Source organism: Scatophagus argus, chromosome 12 (genome assembly GCF_020382885.2).
Source record: "Scatophagus argus isolate fScaArg1 chromosome 12, fScaArg1.pri, whole genome shotgun sequence".
NCBI classification, from domain to species: domain Eukaryota; kingdom Metazoa; phylum Chordata; class Actinopteri; family Scatophagidae; genus Scatophagus; species Scatophagus argus.
The window spans coordinates 12018083-12041176 of NC_058504.1; the positions used below are offsets into that span (position 1 = coordinate 12018083).

The 23094-nt window shown below is 41.8% G+C and overlaps 1 protein-coding gene across 3 annotated transcripts; it reads left to right on the forward strand.

Moving 5' to 3' along the window:
* The first annotated feature begins 11 nt into the window (after window positions 1-11).
* Window positions 12-13437, forward strand: LOC124068142 (girdin-like). Of its 3 annotated transcripts, none has more exons than XM_046406098.1 (17): window positions 12-386; window positions 1300-1965; window positions 2616-3497; window positions 4827-5282; window positions 5431-6834; window positions 6923-7009; window positions 7424-7579; window positions 8234-8350; window positions 8748-8870; window positions 8973-9029; window positions 9166-9660; window positions 10062-10208; window positions 10286-10988; window positions 11421-11551; window positions 11659-11712; window positions 11816-11993; window positions 12284-13437. In XM_046406098.1, the coding sequence occupies exons 2-16, from the start codon at window positions 1903-1905 to the stop codon at window positions 11942-11944; spliced, it is 5004 nt and encodes a 1667-aa protein (XP_046262054.1). In that variant the 5' UTR covers window positions 12-386; window positions 1300-1902; the 3' UTR covers window positions 11945-11993; window positions 12284-13437. The 3 variants fall into 3 exon arrangements, with proteins under 3 accessions (XP_046262054.1, XP_046262052.1, XP_046262053.1); XM_046406096.1 differs by having other exon boundaries at window positions 13-386; window positions 4827-5330; XM_046406097.1 differs by having other exon boundaries at window positions 108-1965; window positions 4827-5330.
* The last annotated feature ends 9657 nt before the right edge of the window (window positions 13438-23094 follow it).

Sequence of the window (23094 nt, forward strand, 5' to 3'; positions counted from 1 at the left end):
TGAGATTAAAGTGAGATTTATTTATAAATAATGTTTAATATGGTGGTTCTTGGACCTGGAATATAAAATCTTTAACTCCTCTGTGAGAAGGAAACTTCGATTTACTGAGAGAAAACTCTGAATCAGAGGATTTATTAAAGGGAAAAGAGCCTCAGCTGAAAGAATGCCCATGTTGGACAATGAAAAAGCAGAGACAGAGGTAGGAGTGAGCGAAGGGCTGAACAAGCTGAGTGCCGACTGGATATTGAGGATTTTGGCAAAGTCCTGTGCCAGCAGTGTTTCCATGGACACAACAGAGCAAACAACAAAGTTCATGGAGCAGAAGCTGAACTTACTGGAAGCTTGATGAGAGGACGGACCTGCAATCAGTGGAGCCAAAACACCAGGTTATTATTTAAGTTTATCTTTGAGAATTCACTCCTTTGTACAGCTATTACAATAGCAACTACTTAAAGGCCACACAAGTTTTGCTGTTTTTAGTGTATCAGAATACTTCTCATTAACGATTTTCCAAATGTACTTATGTGACTTGGTTATCAATTGGCTTTCTTGCATTTGCGTTAGCCAAACTTGCTTGCAAGCTTACTCGTTAGTAAGGCTGTCATAAAACAAAACAAAAGAAAATTAAATAAAGATGATTATACTCAATAGCTCCTTGGATCCCATTACAAAAAGAAAAAAGTCCCCGGCACACAAAATTGTTGATTTTTCTGGTTTAGAAAAATTTACTGAACATGCACCAACACATTTGTAATAATCCTAATATCTGTGCACTATTCCTAACACTTTTACTAGTACTATCAGTACATCCACACTTTTGACAGCCTTAGGTTTAGCTTAAAGGATAGGTTCACATTTTATCATGTCTGTCTATGAACAACCACTACGAACAGAGGGAGTAATTACAGTGACGAAAAAATTGTTTGAATGCACATGCAGGCATGTGAGTGTTGTTTTGAGACGGGCTTGAAACAAAGTGAACTTTTCCTTTTCTTTTGTTTGAATGATTTGTGAAATGTGGTAGGAGGTGCAGGAGGGGACACATGATTAGGAGGTGGGGTAACCTGATAGATTCTCGTGCTCAACAACTTGCTACCAAGCTGTTGACATGGTGAATAATGGATGACGTTATTTTGTGTGTGTGTGTGTGTATCTTTTTTCTGCGTCTGTATTTATCTTTGCCAGTGTCCCTGTGTTTATGATGGACATGACATGACAAGTGTAGAGAAGAGAAGCAAAATTTTTTTCTTTCATGAACTTCCTGAAGTAAGTCTGACACCGTCAGTTCCTGTGCCGTAGGTAAAATTCATCTAGTGGGCACAGGCTAACCCATGGAAGATCACATGACCCCATCAGAGGCAACAGGTACTGGAAGCAGTACTGTTACTATGGTAACAGATCCACTGGCAACTGACCTGGGCCTGGACGTGTGGGTTCTTTGCAACGGAGTGAAGGTTGTGGAGCAGAAAGTTTCAACCCTCCAGTCTGATAGCCAACTGTTGGGCAAGTGAGTGGCTGAGGGAGAGGGACTCCAGTGAAATACACACACACACACACACACACACACACACACACACACACACACACCTGCTACTATATCCTCACTTTTGGCCAAGGTGATATCACATATCACAGGCTCCTGCACACTTGGTTGTGAGCATGCTGTGGCTAACATCTCTCCCTGCTGTGGGAGATTTTATTGGCTTATTTTTGTCTTTTCTTGCATTAGGAGTTTAAAACAGAATGAAATTTGTAGATTTTTACATTAATTGATGGAGGATGTTATTAAACCTTCCAGTGTTTTGTTAATGTGCAAATTTGTGTTGTGTTAGGTTCAGGGAGTGAGAGAAATCAGAGAAGAACCTGCTGCTACAGGTAGCCTCTCGCTTCTACTTTCGCAGCATGCAACACTCCCAGGGGCTGGACCAGAGACTCCACATGCTCAGGGAGGAGGTCAGGACCATGGTGAGTGCTTAGGATCTCTGAATGCATCAATAACCATGGATGTACAAACTGTAAATCATGAAGACTCTCATGGGTGTGTTAGTCTTGCAGGTTGACTTTTGTCACACTGGTTTTACCAAGCAGGTCTGGACTCTAAAGTCTGTTCAATGTACAAAGGACAGACAAAGTCAGGTTGTATTAAAATGGGCAGATCAGCACTTTGATGTTGAAGTTTAAAGCAACATGTGGCAATCAACAGCACTTCAGATGCATTAGTCAAAAACTTTGCAGGAATATTTAATATGCAATTGAAGCAATCCTGAAAAGTTGAAGCTGACAGGGAAACGACATATATAGTAAACAGATGTTTTTTGCAGCACAAATGGTTGTTTATGTCACAGTTTGTCATTTTGTCTGTCAGTTTTTAATCATAAAGTGTTTGTTCTTTTATCTACAATATCTAAATTCTTCTTTCCTTCTACCATGTTCCTACATAGTAGTAGAAATAAAACAAAACTTAAAATGGTACAAACCAATACATTTTAGTCCTAAATGGGTGGTAGTGTAGCATCCTCACAAATGTCCCCAAACTCAGGATGTGGCTTTCCAAACTTCACTGTGCCTCCTCTCTCTTTAATACTTTTCTCTGTCTTTCTCTCTTTCCTGCTCAGACCCAGGAGAAGGAGCGAAGTGAACAGGTTTGGAGGGATCGACTGCAGCGCTGTCAGAGGCAGCTGAAGTCCAAAGAGGAGGAGATGAGTCGTCAGTCCCAGTACTTCGAGAACTTTAAAACCCAACTGCAGCATAAGCTCCGCCTGGCCCGGGACAGAGAGCAGAGCCTACAGAACCGGATCTACTCTTTAGAAAAGCAGCTGCTGGACATGACTGTGAACGCAGCCACCGGCATGGCAGTGATCAGTGCAGTCAGAATCACTGATGGGACGATAACACATTGGGAAGAACAAGAGAGGCTGCCTTCCATGAGAGGGGAGGGTGAAGGAGAAGAGGAGAGAAAGGAGGAGAGGAGGAAGCAGTGGCAGCCAAGTGTGGAGCCGGCGAGAGAAGGAGCTCAAGAGGGTGATGAGGGGAAGATGGTGAAAGAGATACAAGGGGGAAGAGTTAAAGAAACAGAACAGAACTCAAATGAAGCCCGACTGCAAGGCTTTATTCTGAGCCTGCAAGAGGATCTCAGGGTGCTACTGGAGAGAGAGGAGGATGGCATGACAGAGCGGAGGGGACTGATGGAGCAGCTCCAGGAGGCCCAGGAGAAGAGTCACTTCCTGGGCTGCAAGGTGGAGGAGACAAAGGCAAAAGTGGACCAGCTGAAACAGTCTGAAAGCTCTTTGTTGGAAGAGGTTGAAGAGCTGAGAGAGGAGAACCACAGACTACAGCAGATCCTTGGGGATGCAGCTGCTGGAACACCCAGTCAGTCCACATGTCTGGGTCCTGTGACCAGCTTGCCCGGCTGCAATCCTGCTGTTTGTCCTCTGCCTTCAAACAATGTCTCACAAACCTCTGCCTTGGGACATTCCTCAGTGGGGAGCTCTGGAGTGGTGCGTAAAACATGATTATTATAACAACCATTATGTAATAGATAAGACAAGATAAAATACCAGTGATACACTAGCATATACAGTCAACATCAGGAACTTTCACAGACATCTTTAAAAAGGCCAAGAGTTGGGTTTAAAGAGGCCATAATATTATCATTTTCTCGTTCATACTTTTTTATATTAGGTGTCTACTGGAACAGTAGACAGCTAAGATGTTAAAAAACATTATTTTTCTCATAATGTCCATTGTTGCAGCACCTGTGTGCTGACTGCTCTGATTGGTCAGTTCACACAGGCCTGAGCCAGCATGCTCACTGTTTCTCCAGTCAGCTCTGCCAGGCTAATCTAATCCATATTAGACTAGGTCTTACTTTAATGAAACTGCTTTGTAATGGTCTTTGTGGCGTGAGCAAGCTAGTTACTGGGTGCTAAAAGTTAGACCAGTAGTTCCCAAACTTGTTCTGAATGGTGGCCCCCTTGTAAAACACACACACTTAATTCAGTCGTTTTCCAGTCCTTGTGGGCACATTTTTATCATACTTCCATGAAAAATAAAGTCAATCCACTTGACATCCTCAGATGGTGGGAGTAGATGAAGACTTTTGTGTTGGATCTTGTAGCCAACAACAGAAAAGTCTTAGTGCTTAGCTTTGTACCGGCCCTCAAAGTGCACACAAGAATTTTTACGTTGTTGTCGGGATATTATATATACATCCAAGGTTAATCTACTAGGTCTTCCTCAGATGGTGGGAGTAGATGACAGAAGACTTCTGTGTTGATTCTTGCAGTCAGCAACAGAGATTTTGGCTGTTTTGCTTTTACTTTCCATATCTGCATCAGACAGTGAGCTGGGTGGGTGGGGCTGTCCGTGTTTGTGGAGGACAGTCATCAGTGGAGGTGGTGCTGTTTTACATAAGGGTTTTTCACGCTGAACTTAACTCCAGGCTAAGGGAACTGTTAGCCCCAGGCTAAGAAATGTGGGACAGTTCATCATTTTGAATGTAATTGGTTGTATTCTGTGTTTCACTGTAAATGGGCCAAATATGGTTGATAAAAATAACTAATGCATCAATAAATATTATATCTTGTGTTATTATTGGCTTAATGTAATACATTTCATCTACAGCATAAAAAAGTGAATGCTCCTCAAAAGACTAGGATTTAGAGCCTTATATAATCACATCCATTTCTGTAAAAGCTTAAATAAATGTAACTAAGTATCAACTATGACATGAATTTGGTTTATGCTGTATTATTAAATGTTCTGTAATTTTCATGTTAACATGAATGATTGGCAACTTTTATCCCACAACTCTGATCTCTATGTAGGTCAGTCTTACCTCAGAGGGAACAGGCCTGCCTTATTCATCTACAGTTCCACCTGATTACCACCAGACTACAGCAGAGAGCACACAGAACAAAAATGAGGATCCCTTCTCATCCGCCCGATCAGAAACTCCACCTAAAAATGGCCCTCTGACCTTCTTTCACCACTTTGGTCCCAAATCCAATCAGAGCTCCCAGTCATTTTCCTTGACTACAGAGACTCTAGATGAGTTTAAACTGGGAACCTGGTGCTCCAGAGGTATCCTCAACCTGGAGGAACACCCCAGTGAGGAATCTGATGCCCTGAGGGAAGCCTACAGGAGCTTGGGGTTAGGGGCGGATCTTGAAAAGCCAAAAGAACAACGTGACGGTCTGGAGGTGGCCCTGCAGCAGACACGGGAGCAGCTGCAGATGATAGCTCAAGAGAATACTCGACTGAAATTACAACTGAAAAAAGAGGTAGAGAAACAAGACACAGAGGCAGAGCAGGAATCTTCAAGAGAAAGTGTATGTCGCAGAGGTTAAAGTATTCCAAAATGTTCTTTAATGTTTGTTGAATTTTCAAGAAGACCTTCGCTGATCAAATTCTGTCTCTTTTTATGTTCAGATTGACACACTTCCCACCAGTGAGCGAACTGAAGATAACACCCTTGCTCTCACTCAGGATGATCTTGTCCAGGCCCTGAATCAGGAGAACCAGGCCTTGGCCGACCGCATCCAGGAGCTTCTGGCTCACATTGAGGTCAGAGAGGAGGAGATTAGGAGGGAAAATACCCAGCTGCAAGGGCATATCTCCAAGTTAGAGGTGGATGGAGTGAGGCTGGAGCAGGAGAACCAGGAACAAGGGTGTTTGATTACAGAACTCACCAAGAAGACTGAGGATGATCTCAATACAATTATGGAGCTGCAGCAAAAGTTAGCAGAGGGTGAACAGCATGTGGGGGAATCACAGGTTGATAAAGAGCTGTGTGAATATACACAGAACAACTTAGAAGAAGGTGTGGACAGTTTGAAAAATATGCTTGAAGGAGAAGAACCACAGTTGATGTCCGGTCAAGAAACAGATGATTCAACGTCAGTTTCAGTACCTGGTTCTCAAGATGAAAACCACTATGATCCATTGCAGAGCAACCTACAAAGCATTCTAAATGTTAGTTCATTGACTGATAAAGTGGGCAAGCTGACCAAGTCAGTCCAGGTCCTCAAAACGGAACAAGAAGACCTATCAGGTAGCATAAATTCTCTTAGACAGCAGCAGAGAGAAGTGGCTTTGTCCATCCAAACACAAACAGAAGTGAAGCAGCAGTTAACTCGTACAGTGTGGAGGCTGAAGGAGGAGAAAGACAGCATCTCTCAGTCTCTGTCAGGTCTCAAACAGGAGAGAGAGCAGCTTACCAGGACAGTCTGTGGGCTGAAAGATAAGAGAGACCAGTTAATAAGGTCTACGAGTGGCCTGGAAGAGCATTTAACTAAGTCTTTATCTGGTCACGAAAGAGAAAAAGAGGAACTGTTAGAATCTCTCTCAAGTGGAAAAGAAGAGAGAGATCAAATCATGCGGACACTACAGTGTTTGCAGACAGAGGGTGGCCAGTTAAGCCAGGCAGTGCTGTCTTTGAAACAGGAGAAAGACACACTAACCAATTCTATTAAGTGTCTGAAGGAACAGAGAGACAAAGAACAAACAGTGTGCACTTTGCAAGAAGACTACGACAAGCTGATAAAATCAGTGAGCGGTTTGAGAGAAGAAAAAGAAAGAATTGAACTTTCAGTTAAGTGTTTGCAAAAGGAAGAAGAGCAGATAAAACTACTACTTCAGGGTCTAATAGAAGAAAGAGACAAACATGAAGCTGCTCAATCTGGCCGAACCCAAATGGAGGTGAGGAATCAGAAGCAGCATCTCCTGAATCCAAATAGTGCTGTTATGACAAAGAAGACTGAAACTCCTGTTGGGACAGGAGAAGATGCTACTCAAAGATGTCTGACTAATGACCACAGAGGAAATGCTATGCAGGTATTAAGAGACCAATACCCTTAAAGCATTGTGTCACATTATTTTGGATTACTGTATACTTATACAGTGTTGCTTTGATGGAAAACAGGAGCAATGTGATCTGATGAGGGAGATTGAAGCCTTGGGAGCAGAACTAAAGAGGTCACGGGATGAACTGGGCCAGAGCCATGTGGATGTGAGTACACACAACTCTTTTTTCATTACTGTTTTTGGCACAATTTCGTGCTAGAAGAGAACATTAACTTAGACTTTGTTTGATTAGACTAAATAATAATCAAAGGCAAGGTCCTTTTACTACCTTTAAGTGATCTCTCCTGAGTTAATTTCGTTGCATACCTGAAGGATTGTAGCAGCAGATGTAGGTAAACAAACAAGGATAAAAACCCAAACATTTAATGTTTGGGTTTTTATCCTAATTTTCACTGCATATAATTTGTTCATCTTAATCTGAAAGAGAAAAAAATGACACAGGACACATTTAGAGTCATAATTTTCTCTTTGCCTCTCTTTTTTATTCACAGGTCAGTGGTGTATCACTGGAGATTTCTCTAACTGCACTTGTTTATATTTATATTTGTTATGTGCTCAGGCCAAGAGGCTTCGCAGTGAATTGTGTCAATCAGAAGCCAGTAGGGAGGAGGCAGAGAGAAAAGCTGCACAAGCAGCTGATGAGGTGATGAGGCTCACAGATGTAGCCAATCAGATGGAAGAAACCAGAAAGGAAAATGACAGCCTTATAACCCAGGTATGAGTTTGAGGACATTTGGAAAAAAATATGTTTTTTTCTGCAGTCTGGCACTTAATTTACAATAAAATTACATGACTTAAGTAAATGAAAAATTTGTGCTGCTCTCTCTGTGCATCTCTCTCTCTTTCTCTGGAAATTTGTTTTATTTGTGAGGGGAAAAAAACCCTTCAAAAGCATAATAAATGAACTTTAATCTGTCATGATGAATCTGATTCATAAATCAAGATCAGACAATTTTAACCATTTTAGAAAAGTTACTAAATAGGCTAAACTGTTGCCTTTGCTCATTTTTTGGTAAAATCAAAAACAATTTTGGTTTTTGTTTCCCTTTACACATACGCACGCACACACACACACACACACACACACACACATAGACCTGCATTTATTTTGACAGGCTGCTCCATTATTGCCCCTGCTGACTACATACAAGTTCAGAAAAACTTGTGCCTGCCCTAATGAGCCTTCCCAAGGCCTCATAAAACCATATTTATGCCATATATGTACTTTGGAACACCTGTTGTTTTTGATATTGTTGTTTACTAACTTTCCCTCCAGGTGCAAAATCCAATTAAAGACTTTGTTTATCTGTTGTCTTTGTCTATTTATTATTTATCTGAATGACCTCACCGTTGTTTGTATCTGCCGCAGGTGAAGGAGCTGCAGAATAAAGTGACAAGCCTGGTCAGGGAGAAGTCTGACGTTCTGTTGCTAAAGGCACAAACAGAGGAGCAATACAACATCCTTACAGCTCAGCTCAAAGCTAAGGTAAGGACGGCAGAATAGCTTTTTTAAATTTTATTCTGAAACTCTGAATCTTCTGTATCTGGCACAAGCAGATAGAAGGACTACGCAAAAGGTGTGCGGAACAAAAACTGGTTGTTCCTCCTGTTCTGAAAATTGCTCAAAAAAGAGTTCATCTTCAAAATCAGCCTAGTGAGACTGGACTTCAAATCTTTTCATGGAAAGAACACACATTACATCTAATGTAGTATAGGCAGACCAGACTGTAATACCCATATTCTTAACTTCACATCTTGTCACTGGTCATCAGTTGTTTGACTTTTGATGATGTTTTAACTACTTAAAATTGAGCAGTAATGGAAAAATCTAGACAAAATACAAATTAAATACAATTTGTGTGTGTGTGTGTCAAACCTTACAGACGGTGGCTCTGGAGGAACTAAACTCAGAGTATATCGCTTTAAAACGAGGGCAGGGCAGCAGGGATGATCTGAGCCCTCTTCTCAACTCACTCAGGACACGCTACAACGACATGAGAGCAAAGGTGGGTAACTAGCTGCTGTTGTTTCCGTTTCATGTTTAAAGCAGTTGCTTAAATGTTATGTGCCGTTGTTGCATATTTAATTGTATCTCGTTTGTACTGTAGTACGATGCCCTCCTGAAAAAGAGAAGCCAGACGGATCTAGAAATGGCTCCTTTAAAGGTGAATGAAGAGATTTTCCACAGTGTTACACTTGACAGCACTGACAACTTACTTACTCTATACGACTGTAAAGGTAACTATTGTCACGTGTCAGCAGCAGTTGAGTTTGACTGACAGATGTCTCGTCATGTAATAGGCCAAGCTGTCTTGCCTGGTGGTGAAGTGTCATGAGAGGAACACTGTGTTGGTTCAGATGATGAAGGCCATGCGCACACGAGGCTGTGTGGACTCCACACTCACACAGCAGGTGGAGCAGCTGCTCGGTGATGCCGCTCTGCAGGACTACACTGCAGCATTCACAGCAGGGAGCAAGGCCCAGGATTACAATACTGGGTTTACTCCAGGCTTTATCTCAAAATTTCAAGACTACACCAACAGATTCACACCTGATCAAACATGTTCTGCTGTTCCTCTGCACATAAATCAGCAGAACCAAAGCAGATTCGCACCTGAATCTGTAGCGACATGTGGAGAACTAAAAAGTGAAGAACACACATTTTTAGTAGCTACTGAATCTACATCAAATCAAGACTGCAACGCTGAAGTCACACCTGCACCAGCAGGAACACTGAAGAAAAGTGTCAACTCACCTGTTTCTGCCTCTCCAGTACAAGAGCGTGCCAGCCCACGGGTGAGGAAAATACATCTAATTTATATTCAAATATGTGTTGATTTACTTATTGTTGTCAATGTAGCATTTCAAAGGCAATAAAGCATTACAGATTTTTTTTTCCAAATAAACAAAATAAGCAGCTCTCCTTTGCTTCTGTTTTGTATTTTCTGTTCCACTATTTATGAATGTGTTAAAGTATGGTTTATTCTTTAATGTTTTCACAATACAGTCACTTCCAACAGAATTGGGGTCCCACGTAATACACCTACATGAGACAGAAGCTACCAGTTGTTTAAGCAGCTGTTTCATTTATTTGCAGTAATCTTGACAAGTCATTACATTCAGTTTCATTTTTAATTGTTTTTGCATTAAATTGCAAATGAAATACAATGATGTGCTTTTTCTCAATCCCACCGTAGTTTCCTGTCTCCATCAGTGGATCCTCACTGAGTCCTGCTCCTCCCTCATCCAGCACTCATGTCAGTCCGCGCAGGAGGCTGAGTAGTCCTGAGAAGATCATAAACCTACATGAGCAACTGCAGAAGACTCTAATGAGCAGCTATCAGGTACTTTACACTGAAGCTTTTTGAGGTTAGTTATTACCCGCAGGTTATAACATTAATTTGTTTCTCTTCATTTCAAGGCTCCAGCGAGCAGAGGAAGAGGACAGCAACCCAGAAAAAGCCTCTCTTTTTCAGATCACAAAGACTTGGGACCCCCCTCTCAGACAACGAAGCAGAGCCTCGGTGTCAGCGTACCACATACCAACTGTCTCCCAGTCACCGCTGCTTCGAGCCCAGCTAAGCAGACTCCAGCTGTGACAACCACACCTGTTTCCACTAACAAGTCAACAACACTTTTTAATGCAGTCGCCTCAAGATCTGCTGATGTTACATTCAGTCCCAGCATGTTTACTAACCATCACTGTAAAACAGACCTCTCTAAAACCGCCACACTGAGCAGAGCCAAGTCCACCTCAAGCGGTGGTGCTAATATAACAATATCCCCAGAGAAAATCACTGCTACCCCTGACATATCGCATGACAAACATGCTGCCTCCACCCCTTTAACTCCGAGGGCCTCTACCTTTGACTCTGATGTCTTAATATGTTCTGACACAAATCCAAAAACCACTGCCTCGGACACAACTGCCCAAAACATATCGTCTGCCCTCGAGGCGAATCATTTTAACATGCCTTCTAAAACCGATGGTGCTGCCCCCGCACATGATGTATGTGCTGCATCATACACTCAGTCTGCTCAATACTCTCCTGAGAGGTCCTACAACTCTGCTGGAAAGTTGACTGCTGTTCGAGAAAAGACCAAGACTGCAAGACCCAAACCAGGTAATCCACATGTTCACTATTTGAGATTATTTACTCAAAGGCAGATCACATCACTGCTTAAGTACATGTCATGTTCTGTCACATTCTGATTCTGATATCTTTTGTGCGTAATATTACAGTTATTGACTGCAGAATTTCACCTTTTGGCTTCATGCTGCTGCAGTGTGCATAAAAATCCAAATTCTCGCAGTTTGATGATACGCTGCAGTACATGACCATAAACCTTTGCTAAACCCATTTGGGTTTGTTAGTAAGTTCAGTGTGCAGTGAGTGAGAAATTTCAGAGTTGAAAGGCAAAATGAAAAAGTTAGCTCCATGTTCAAAGATAGAAATTAGTGATTAATGCATTTAGGCTGTAATGTACCCAGAGTTTAAAACAAAACAAGCAATACAAGCTGCCATGCCTTATTTATTTTGTCCGATCACGTCCAGAAGCTCCAGCTGAGGTTCTCTCTGTTGAGGTCATCAAAACAGTGGGCCAGAGCAGCCTCATGATTGGCTGGGAGAGGCCGACACTTGACGAGCTGGGCTGCAGTAACGGCACATTTGTGTACGGATACAGGGTAGGCAGAAGGAACCACGGTAGCAGTCAAACTGACAAATGGACTTGATTTTAGAGGATCTGTTTCTCTACATCTTCTTTTACTTATCGTTTATTGTCACCTGTCAGGTGTTTGTAGATGGGGACTTCCACAAATCTGTCATGAGCTCAGCGTGCACCAAGGTATCAGTTTCCCCTCATTATGCTTAATAACTGTACATTATTGTATCCTGGTAAACTTAAAAACAGCAACTCATGAACTGCATATTTTTCCTCTTTTCTACAGTGTATTCTGGAAAATGTGGACCTGAGTGTCCCAGTCCAGATCAGTGTCCAAACGCTGGGCTCTAATGGACTCACTTCAAACAGAGTCCACACCATGTACAGGACTTCAGTCAGAACAGAGCACCACTGACTCACAGTGTCCTGACAACAGCAAACATGATGGTGCCATAGATCAACAAGTAAGTAGAGTAATATCACACACCCCTGTTTCCCTTTTTGTTGCAACTGTTTTATTATTTTATCAGTGGTTCTGTAGGATTATGGCAACGTCTTGATGTTTTAATACGCATGTCAAACAGTGTTCACCAAAACCAAATTCAGATAAATATGTCATTAAAGTGAAATCTTATGTAATGCAATTATTATTTAAAATGGCCTATAAGATACATTTTTCACCGCAGCATTTGTGTCACAAACTATTTTTTCCCTTCGTCCTGTATGCCCTGTGTGTCCTTCCTGCGATGCACAGACATCTATAGCTGCAGTCCTTTGAGGGACCGTTCTAACCTCCACCTCAGCAGACAGCGAGGGTGTCACCGTCACACTGCTGGGTAACCCTCAGGCTCACGTTCAACCAATCAGAAAAACTCATCTCATGTTGAGATTACAAGCCTATGAACACATAGTGACCTGCGTCTGGCCTGCCAAACCTCAAAACGATTAACGAAGATGTCAAACAAAACGGCGTGTCAGATTTCTGAGAGTTAATCTGCGTGTAAAAACAGGTGAAAATCAGCTTGATACTTGTTGGAAGAACTCCCTGTCCTGTTCCTGGAATCATCTCTTGGCTAGATGGATAGCACATTGCCGGTGTTTGCCAGAGTGGCTGCCAAGCAAACAAATCCTGGCAAACTGATAAAAAGTGTTACTTCAACGACAAACTATATGAAGCCAAGATCAGCCACACTGTCAAAAGCTGCCTGTGACACCAACATTCACTCACATTGTTCAACTGGGACAAAACATGTCGGAGGGACGTCTGCATCTGCTGCACGTTTAAACACTGTGTTAAGCACTGAGAGATCATGTGTCATATGGCTTCATCTGCCTCCCTGTGACACGAACAGCTGGATTAAGGAACATTCACTGTTTGAAAACTGTATAATGTGCCGACCCAACCTGTAACTCTGAGGTCTTCTTACTTGAGTTTTACACATGAAGCCAAATATGAGAAAAGATGATTCACTCCAAAGACTTGTTCCTTCTCCTCATATGTCCAGGGGGTTACTTTAAACACAGAAGCCAGATGTTATTTAAGTTCTGAAATTTGCACACCGTAATTACTGATATCTAGAAGATGACTTTTTTTAAAAAAAGGAAGAGAGATTATCACCAATATTTTTTTGAAGAGAATATTATAAAAATATGCCAGTGTACCACATATTGTACATTTTTTTGTGTCATTTCTTTTCAGGCTTCGTAGATGTTATGTTTGCACACTTCTGTTTTTTTTTCTGCCGATGTTCACAACACACGACATGATGTTCTTTTGCTATTCACTGTATGTATGGATGTGGAGTAATCATGGTGCAGCAAAGGTATTTTTCTATGAGTAATTGAAAATATTGATTTCTCATCGATTCCTCCAGACTGTGCAGAGAATAAATGTTTATATAATAGTAACTGTTGTCCCAGTGTCTTTGTGTGTATTCGTAAACTGAGGTTAAAACAGTGTTGGCTGACACGTTCTGATAATTGATCCAGTGTGAATAATGCATTGTCACAAAGCTGAAAATGAGCCCTTACTGCGTAGCTTATGAAAGTTTTGTTTCAGAAATATGTGGTTTTCATAGGACAGTGACAATGAATTTTCTCTGATTACGCTTGCTAAACTGCTTAATTGCAAAACGTCTCTTAGTTTAACTTTTTTAAAAAACAAAATGAACTTATGTTTATTCAGCTTAAATACTTCCATTAGTGAACACTAGATGTCAGATTTGTGGTTAGTATGATCAGAGGGTGTAAAAATCCCCCCGTCTGGCGTGTGCTTTCACCAGTGATTTAGTTGAGTGGACGATGCTGACGGGCATGCAAAGAGGTTCCTCAAGTAGCCTAAAACATCTTAATGTCTTCTCTCATTCAATACACGCCAGGCACAACACCAAAAACTGAAATGAGAGAAGAAGAAGAAGAAGCATCAGCAACTTTAAAAAAAGGAGCTTAATAATCACCTGCAGTACTCAGCAGCTTTGGGAACTCCTCTGAGGAGGTCATCGCTCCTGCTCAGCAGAAAGAGCACCTAGTGGAGGAGGAAGAGTGTGTGTGTGTGTGTGTGTGTGTCTGTACATGTTTGTGTGGTAAGGTCTAAGTGTATGAGTTCAGCGGGGAGACTTTTTGTGTGCAAACACAAACCTCTACTCACACTCTACAGTCTCCACATTACTACCAAAACATTTTTTGCAGTGGATGAAACTCATGCAACCATTACACTTAAGTAAACAAAGAGATATACTTTATTTCTAATTTCCTTGACTATTTCCTTTGTTTGTTATTTTATATTTCCACTCCACATTTATTTGACATCTTTACAAAGCAATAGAAAAGATGATGCACTGCTATACATTAAGCCACCAAACAGGGTATAAAGTCATTTAAATTCACACTAACATTGCTAGTGATTGCATAAATGCAGCAGTAATAAAATTCCAATAGTATATAATACACACAGTGACCATTTGTTCTGTATCATGAGTACTCTTGTTCATAAGCTCATAAGCTACTATAACCTCTGGTGTATCTACTCTACTCAGCATTGTATTATATTGATTACACTGTATAATCACAAAATCTTATTTGTTGCTTTGTTTTTTATTTTGTGTTTGGTGCAAACCTGGCTCAATACAATATATTGAAGTTTCAAAGTTTTCACCAGCCTTATTCATATTGTAAACAAGTCCCGTTTGCATGCACCAAAAATGTCTCTTCATTCATGCGAAAGAATAGGGAACCTTTTTGCTGCATTGCATGTTGTGGGGGCAGCACGGTGGTGCAGTGGTTAGCACTGTCGCCTCATAGCAAGAGGGTTCAAGGTTCGAATCCCAGTCTGGGCCCTTCTATGTGGAGTTTGCATGTTCTCCCTGTGCCTGCGTGGGTTTTCTCCGGGTACTCCTGCTTCCTCCCACAATACCAAAAACATGCACATTAGGTTAATTGGCTACTCTACATTGTCCTTAGGTGTGAGTGTGAGAGTGTATGGTTGTCTGTCTCTGTGTGTTGGCCCTGCGATTGACTGGCGACCAGTCCAGGGTGTACCCCACCTCTCGCCCGTAGTCAGCTGGGATAGGCTCCAGCTCCCCCGCGACCCTGACGGATAAGCGGTATAGAAAATGGATGGATGGATGCATGTTGTGGTCTTGTGGGCTCAAATTTTAGATGAATTGGTGATCTGCTGTAGTTCAGCTCTGCACCAACTAGTTTCAATAAAAGCTGCAGTGCACTTGGTTGACACAACTGATTCAGCGTAAAGAAGCTCAGCTGGACCCCCAGGACTCTCATTACACTCTCCAGGGAGACTCACCTCCATTATTAACATGCGCTCCAACACCTATAATGCACACGCCTCAGTAAAGTCGTGTGGGCATAACTTCTTGTTTACATGGGTTAATCACCTCGGTGTTAATTAATTTTCTGCGCTGGATGTTAATGATGCCAAGCTCAGCCCCGAATCCTCACATGTAGGCCAACATGGGAGCTAGAGAGTAATGGAAGAGACGGAGGAAACCAGGAGCTGTACATAAAAGGAAGTGTGTATGCATGAATTGTCACAGTGGTGTCAGTGACAGTGACAGCTGGGCTCAGGCTTCCTGGAAGAATATTCTGTTGTGATGTTCAAAAACTCTTCAGGAGCTTTCTTTATGTGTGTGTTTTCTGCATAGGTGGTTGAAAGTGTATCATGGCTGCAGGGGAAAGGTCTTTTTTACAAAAGTGTGTGTGTGTGGGTGTGTGTGTGTGTGCACGCAGACAAACAGTTGTCATCAGCAGGGCGTCTTGGGGTGGGGTGGGGTGTTGCTGGAAAAGGAGTGGCAGATGAGAAAGAGGAGAGGAGGGATGGTGTGTCGAGGTTTTAATTTCACCCAGAGGGGACGTTGTCACTCCATCAATGCTGCCGACACACTCAGTGTCCTGGGGCTCAAGTGGGGTGGAGGGTCTGGAGTCGACTTCCAGACCTCCAGGGCAGCAGCCTCCTGCTCACACTGAGAGATCAGTTCTAAAAGTGGGCTTATCCAGCTGCTGTGTCTGGACAGATGGGTCTTGATGCTTGGAGGTAGTTGTGCTTTGATTTGTTGAGTTGTCACACGTCCCTGATGAGTGTAACTGCAGGTGTGTGTGGTAAGTACTGGATCCTGCATGGATATTGTCGTATTATGCAAACACAATCATACATGTCAAGAATGTTATCACATGAAAATGATCAATTGCTGAGCGGCTTTTCATATGTGTAGGGATATGGCATTTTGTATCCTGTGTTTCTCTACTCGGTGTTGTGATGCCTCCTTTATTCCCACCGTTGCTGCGTCTATTGTTGTGACCGTATCAGTCCATCTCAGTGTCTGTTATATTTAGAGGCCAAGCACTATCAGAGCGTACAGCTGGCCGCTTGTGATTCAATTCTGACAGATCTACAGCTTTCAAAGCAATCTCCTCTCTTTTTGTCTCGCTCATTTTTCCGCCTATCAGCCCCCCCCCCCCCCCCCCCCCCCCCAACCCACCACCACCACCTCTTTTTTCTCTCACCTCCCTCACCAACCTCTCTTTTCTCTTCACTGCATTCCCTCCATCCTTTTCTTTCCTCATTTTTTGTTATTTTCACCTTCTAGCCGGTTCTTTGTTTTTTTAAATCTGTTTTTTTCTTCTTTGCTTGTATCGTTTCTTTATACACATTAATCATTCTATTTGTGTTCAGTGTTTCCTCACACCGTCCTTATTTTCTCATTTCATCTTTACCATTTCATCTCACGCAGGCAGTTTAAAAGATTCTCTACTCTTTTTGCTTTATCTTTTTTGCCAGTTTGCGCCTTTTTCAGTTCAATTTGAAGTGCTTTTTTGCTGTTGTGCGTCATGAAACTCTATCTCTCTTCCAGCCTCTCTTCCCTCCTCCACCGTAGCTCCCTTTAAATTTTACCCACATCTTCATCATCCACATTGCCTACCAGGTACGCGCTGTCCTACCAGGCAGGGAAATGAGAGCGTCGTCACTTTGAGCAAATGCACGTTGAAACAAACATCAAACAACGCAACTTCTAATTTGGGAAGAGACAAGCAATTATCTGCTATTACATCCTCGAATCTGTGCGCAAAGGAAACGCTAATCTCATTAATCATGAACAATGGGGGCGGTAATAGAGAAGCATGTTTATGCAAATTCCCCCACACAGTAATCTCCTTCATGCTTAATAGCCAGCATAGTGGTGGTGCCTCAGAAAACAATCCTCCCACTTCTTTTTCTCTGTCAACCATTTGACTTTTTTTTTTATTTCCCCCCCCACATCTTCTCTTACTTGTTTTTTTTGTTTGTTACTTTGCTTTTCTTGCCTTCATGTTGCTTTCTTTATTCCCACCTTCCTCCTGCCTTCATGAAGTGTGAACCAGAGCATTCAGAGTCTGTGGAAAAGTATTGATCCCAGTACCTGCCAAACCCTCTCAGATTGATTGCAAATATTCCCTGAGTTCACGTGCGACTTTGAGTTTTACACCCCGTCTCCGCTGGGGAGAATCCACAGCTCATTCCTCCATCGATTCTCTCTATTCCTTGTGTTTTTAATGCCTTTCATTTGCATTTTTATTGTTTCATTGCTTGCCTCTCTCTGTGTCTCTTCCCCCCTCACAGCGTCTGTTTACATCTATTTCTTCATTTCTCATCCTCTTAACTTTGCCATTATTGCTGTTTTTTTCTGTATTTTGCGTTCTTGCTCTCAGTCCAGGAAACCATATGTGATTCAGGTCTATTTATAGCCCAGAAGGACATTATAAGATTATGTCTCTGCATCCTCTTTCGCCTTCCCTCTCTTTCCCGTGCTCCTCTTTCCGTTCCATCTTTTCTTCCCTCAACATTTCTCCGGAGTTACTGTATATGCAAGTTTCAGATGATGATGATAGTGTGGGTGGGTCAGCTGAAGGTCAACAGCATGTGATGTATTACTAGATTGGTCATGTAAAACTTGGTCAAGTGTCTGGCAGTCCTGCTTTCTGGCTGGAGGTATACTGATGAGTTGAGATTGGGGTCAGAGGAATCCATATGGTAGAGGGTCTTGATATAATGAATAAACATATTAACACTTAATGTACTATTGTAATAGCACTTACCTCCAGTGACAAAGTGTAAACTAAGTGAAAAACACGTATTTTTTCCTACTCTTTCTTACCTTGTGGTGGTATTTATCCATCTAGAGTGTGGATTGAAACTACAATGAAATGCTCACAATAAGGTTGGTGGATTATATCGAGTGAGCCAAGCCATGATTTCTAAACGTTGCTGTTAAGTTTTTCAAATGTATTTTTCCAATGCTTTGAGCACCACAAAGATAACATCTCTACAGTCAATATCTCCAAAACTCAGCAACCTCCTTTAAAACAATATTGATGGATAAATAACACAATATTTGGGGTGAATGGTCCCTTTAAATTGTCTTGTCCCCACTTGCATGGATTTCTTTTTTTTTTTTTGAAGCACAAACTCAGCTATTAAACTCAACAGTCTATTAAACTGACAAAATGAAAAGTCAACGTATAAAGCTGCCAGGACCCAAAATACAGGCTGCTGTTAAAAATGTGCTAATCCTTAGTTATAATCACATAGAACTTTATTATTACAGAGCAGTTCTAGGAGGTAAAAAAAAAAATATATATATCATTTCACTATTTATACAGTGAAAATATTAAAATTCTAAACATTACTCTTCCTGCTACTAGATACTTTAAGTATACTTTAATTATATTATTTTATATCTCATGATACTCCTGCACTTTTACATTTGAGGACTTTTGCTTAATATTTTTACATTGTGGTAGTAATGTACATTCAAAAGGATCTGAGTACTTGTACCTTTTTGTACCTGGTTATTCTTTAAAAATTAATACGATTTAGTATGACGTTCGGGGAAAAAATAACCAGCTCAGGAAAAAGAGACGAAAAAGGGCAAAGATGACAAACAAAAGATCAGAGAAGACATTACAACATTACCAACACAATCATTGCACTTTCTTACCGTAATAAGAGCTCATCAGTAAGGACAGGCTGTTTTAAGGTATTTGTTTGAGCGAAAGTATGTCATAAGAGAGAAGTGATGAACTTGATAGAGAGAAGAAACAGTCAGGAATATACACACAGCTCATTTTATCAAGTGATGAAGTACATTTATGTGTTCTGAGGGCTGTGGGAGGAGTTGATGGAAGAGTGTGTGTGTGTGTGTGTGTGTGTGTGTGTGTGTGTTTGCCTCGAGAGAGAAACAGAACGAGCTCAATGTGTTTGCTGAGCGTTGTGGGGAGCTGTCCATTGTCAGTGGTGCTGAAAGTGGATTATTGCTTCCCCACTTTAAAGGGGGGGGGGGGGGGGGGGGGGGGGGGGCAGTTGGGGGGGGGGGGATGAATTTGATAAGCAGGAGGGAAAAAATGAACAAGAAGAAGAGCTCATGTCATTGCTTCATTACTGCGGTCCCGGAGGCTGACTTGCAGACTGAAAAAGAAGTTTCTTGGAAACTTGGATTGTAAGAGCACCTCCAACAAGCAGTGGTTGTCTTCCTTGGACAGCAAGACTTTATTTCTTTAACACGCTTCATCTCTCTCTCTCTCTCTCTCTCTCCCTCCATCCACACCTCACTCTCAAGCAGTTACTAATTTGGGCACATTTCAGAGGTGGGATGGAGAAGGCACAGAAGGAGTGGGGGAGGGAAAGCAGGGGAGATCACTGTTTCTTTTCTGTTTTTTTTCCTCCCTCCAGCTCAGCAGGACGTAAGGCGACACAGTGAGAGGAGCGCGCTCTCCTCCGTGGGATTCATTCACTCTGCCAGTGGAAGAAGCCGTATCGATTGGCACTTAGATCTGAGAGTGCTACAGCCGCTGATTTGGACCTGGAACCCCCAGTCCTGCTCTGGCCCTGCTGAGCCCACGGTGTCCCAGGTCACAGTCAGGATGACGGGCTGTGCCAAGCGCTGCAAACAGGGACTTGTCAAGTTTGCCTTGTCCCTGCACAAACTAGTCACTGGGACTCTCATTAAAGGTAAGTGCTCTGAAGTGTCTTTATTGTATTTGTGCGTGTGCAAATTTGTGTTTATGTATGTGAGTTCCTGTATGGGAATTAAGTTGCCAGCACTGAAAGTAGTATTTGCTTCCACTGTGTTGTGTTGTTCAACAGCAAGGCTACAAATTAACATAATTGCACAAAAGCAGAAGTGAAAGTCCAAGCCGCTTCATCTCTCATCCTCAGCTCGTAAAACTCTTTTCTTTACGTTACTCTCGTCTGCAGTTGACCTCGTTCTGTTCAGTATGCTCTCTAAAGGGAGGAGTGAAGGAGACAGAGATGAAGGGAGTAAGCGGCTAATAGAGAGGAGAGATAAAGTTGATATAGAGCTCTCTGTGTGTGTGTGTGTGTGCTTGTGATGAATGTGTATAATAAAACATGTTGGTGTGGCAACGGGGAAGAGAAGCTGTACGCCGATGCTGAGAGGAAGGGGAGGGTTTTACTATTGTGATTCATTAGCTGTTTCTATTTAATGTATACGCTTGTGTGAGTGTGTATGTGAGCACATCCGTAGTTTAGTGCCTGTATGTACGGGTCCTATGTGCTTGCGTGTGTGTATGTGTATGGAACATGAAAGCTAAATTATATTATTTAGATTTAGATACATTTATTGTATCCTATATTTTTTAATAGATTTTTTTATATTATTTTGTTGCTTTTAATATTGAAACAGGGAAGTAGTACAGGAAATACACACAAAACCATGGTTCGGAAACTGTATGCAGCACAGCAGCAGCCTAGAGGCACACGCACACACACACACACACACACACACACACACACAGTGTACACATTTACAGTATAATGCTCTTTGAGCCAACTCATATTATGTCTCGAGGGATGGGAAACATCAAAGAAGTCAGACATACACATACAGTAGAGGCACAAAGACATACTCAATTGCACACACACGCACACACACACACATGTTTGTGGATGGCTCAAGCATTCAGCCACAGTGAGTAGAATTGCCCTCAAGGTCTCATACACTCACAAAAACGTCATAAAGGAGCTGCGGAGGTTTGGTTGCGTAACAAGTTACCTCATAAAGTCAAAAAAAGGAAGCAGATGTAAACATAAATGTGAAGTATCTGTATCACACACACAAAGAAATAAAATACACACACACACACACACACATATACACATGCACACATATGTAAAAACACACGTAGCAGTTATACACGACAATTAAAACACTCACATAGCCAATAAGAAAATGAGCTGCAGGAACAAGAGATCCGGAAAATATCAGACACCCAGACACACAAACAAACACACACACACACACAGATTTGGACGCACGCAAATAAAAACAAATACAAACACACACTCCACACCCACACGTAGGTCTGCATCTGCTCTTTTTCAGAGCTCCAGTGGGATAGAGAGGTGCATACGATGCAACATCAGATTAGACATCGGCCATGAAGGGAATAGGGCTCAATACACACACACACACGCACACACACACACACACACACACATGCCAGTATGAACACGCTTATTCAGACATGTTTTTGTTATCAGGTCCGCTCATGAATCCATCAGTTGCACGCAGATGTAATACCAGGCCACACACACACACACACACACACACACAAGTCTAGCACCTTAGAGGGCCATTACAGTTTTGTAGTTCTGTGGATTGTGTTTTACTGCCCATTGCTTAACTACTTAATTTGGGACATTGAGTTTTTTAATTGTGCATGAAGAGAAGCTGCCCTTGTGCCCTCTTTGTCAAAATCCATCAACTCCAAGGGTGGAAACACCTGATAGTTCTGCTGCTGAAATTTAGTAGCAAATACTGAACATGTAATTTTGAGTACTTTATTTAATTTTAATTTTATTAGTTTTTATTGAGTGTTGTGGTTTGGTTTAAAAAACTTTCAGATACTGTCTGCACCAGAAATGGAAAAGTACTAAACTGGTTAGACATAAAGCTATTTGGAGTATCTAATGTAGTTTGTCTTGGTTTTATCTTAAATGTCTTTAAGTAATCTGGATTGGACAATAACATCTTAAAGAGACAAAATTTGGCAAAACAAATTAACATCAGATTGGTCCAATCGAAGCAGCACAGGCCAACATGTGCTGATGTTTAGGTGCTAACTAGCTCGCTGCTAGGTGAGCAGCCCGCTCACCAGAGCAAAAGGTTTGCACTGTACGTTTCTGCAAACCATTGACATGTTAACTTTGTACATTTCATATGTACATTTTGGCAATAGTTGTTTTATTATATTCGAAATAAATGTATATAAGATGACTTTGTCATCAGGAGGAGCATGGGACAGCAGCTGCATGAAACCTGGGCAAGACGGCCAATAAATGAGAGACCACTTTTCTTGACTAGCTCAAGATTTTCCAGCCGAAAAGCACACAGCATTGTTAGACCTGACAACTGAAATGCGGTTTGCAGAACAGTACAGCACCAACATTTATTCTGGTGATTGGGTTGGTAGGACTCCAATCCCCCACAATCCTATACTGCAGTTCCCATAGCGCAGCAAACTTGTCAGCACCTCGCAGAAGACTCTCTTAAACTCTCATATCTTTCAAGCGCCCCAGGCTGTGTGGAAGCACTAGATAGCACCAAAAGTGGCTTGTAATCATATAAGAACCTCTTTCGGTGCTACAGATCGAACCTTTCCTTGTAAGGTTCTATAAGACTTCTTTTGACAAAGGTGTGGAGATGAGTGGTTGGTACTTGATGTGGACATTAGTATTCAACGTATTAATTAAAGGTAAACTAACCCTTCACTATATTTAAAGTTTTCATTCTTTGCACTGACCCACTGTTTTAATGTGTTAAACCTTGGGAAAAACACTGTTTTTTTAATGTGTTTTTCATTCCCCAACTAAAATAAACAACTCTAAAGAACCAGTAGAACCTGTAAAGAACCACAGGGGGCCTAACAGGTTTTTTGGTGCAGTAGTGCTATCTAGCACCTCAACCACAGCAAAGAACACTGCAGTATATAACAGTTAGAGTACAGTAAAGTGATCCCTGTGTGAGCTCCTTGAACAGTTTCTTTGTCCTCTCA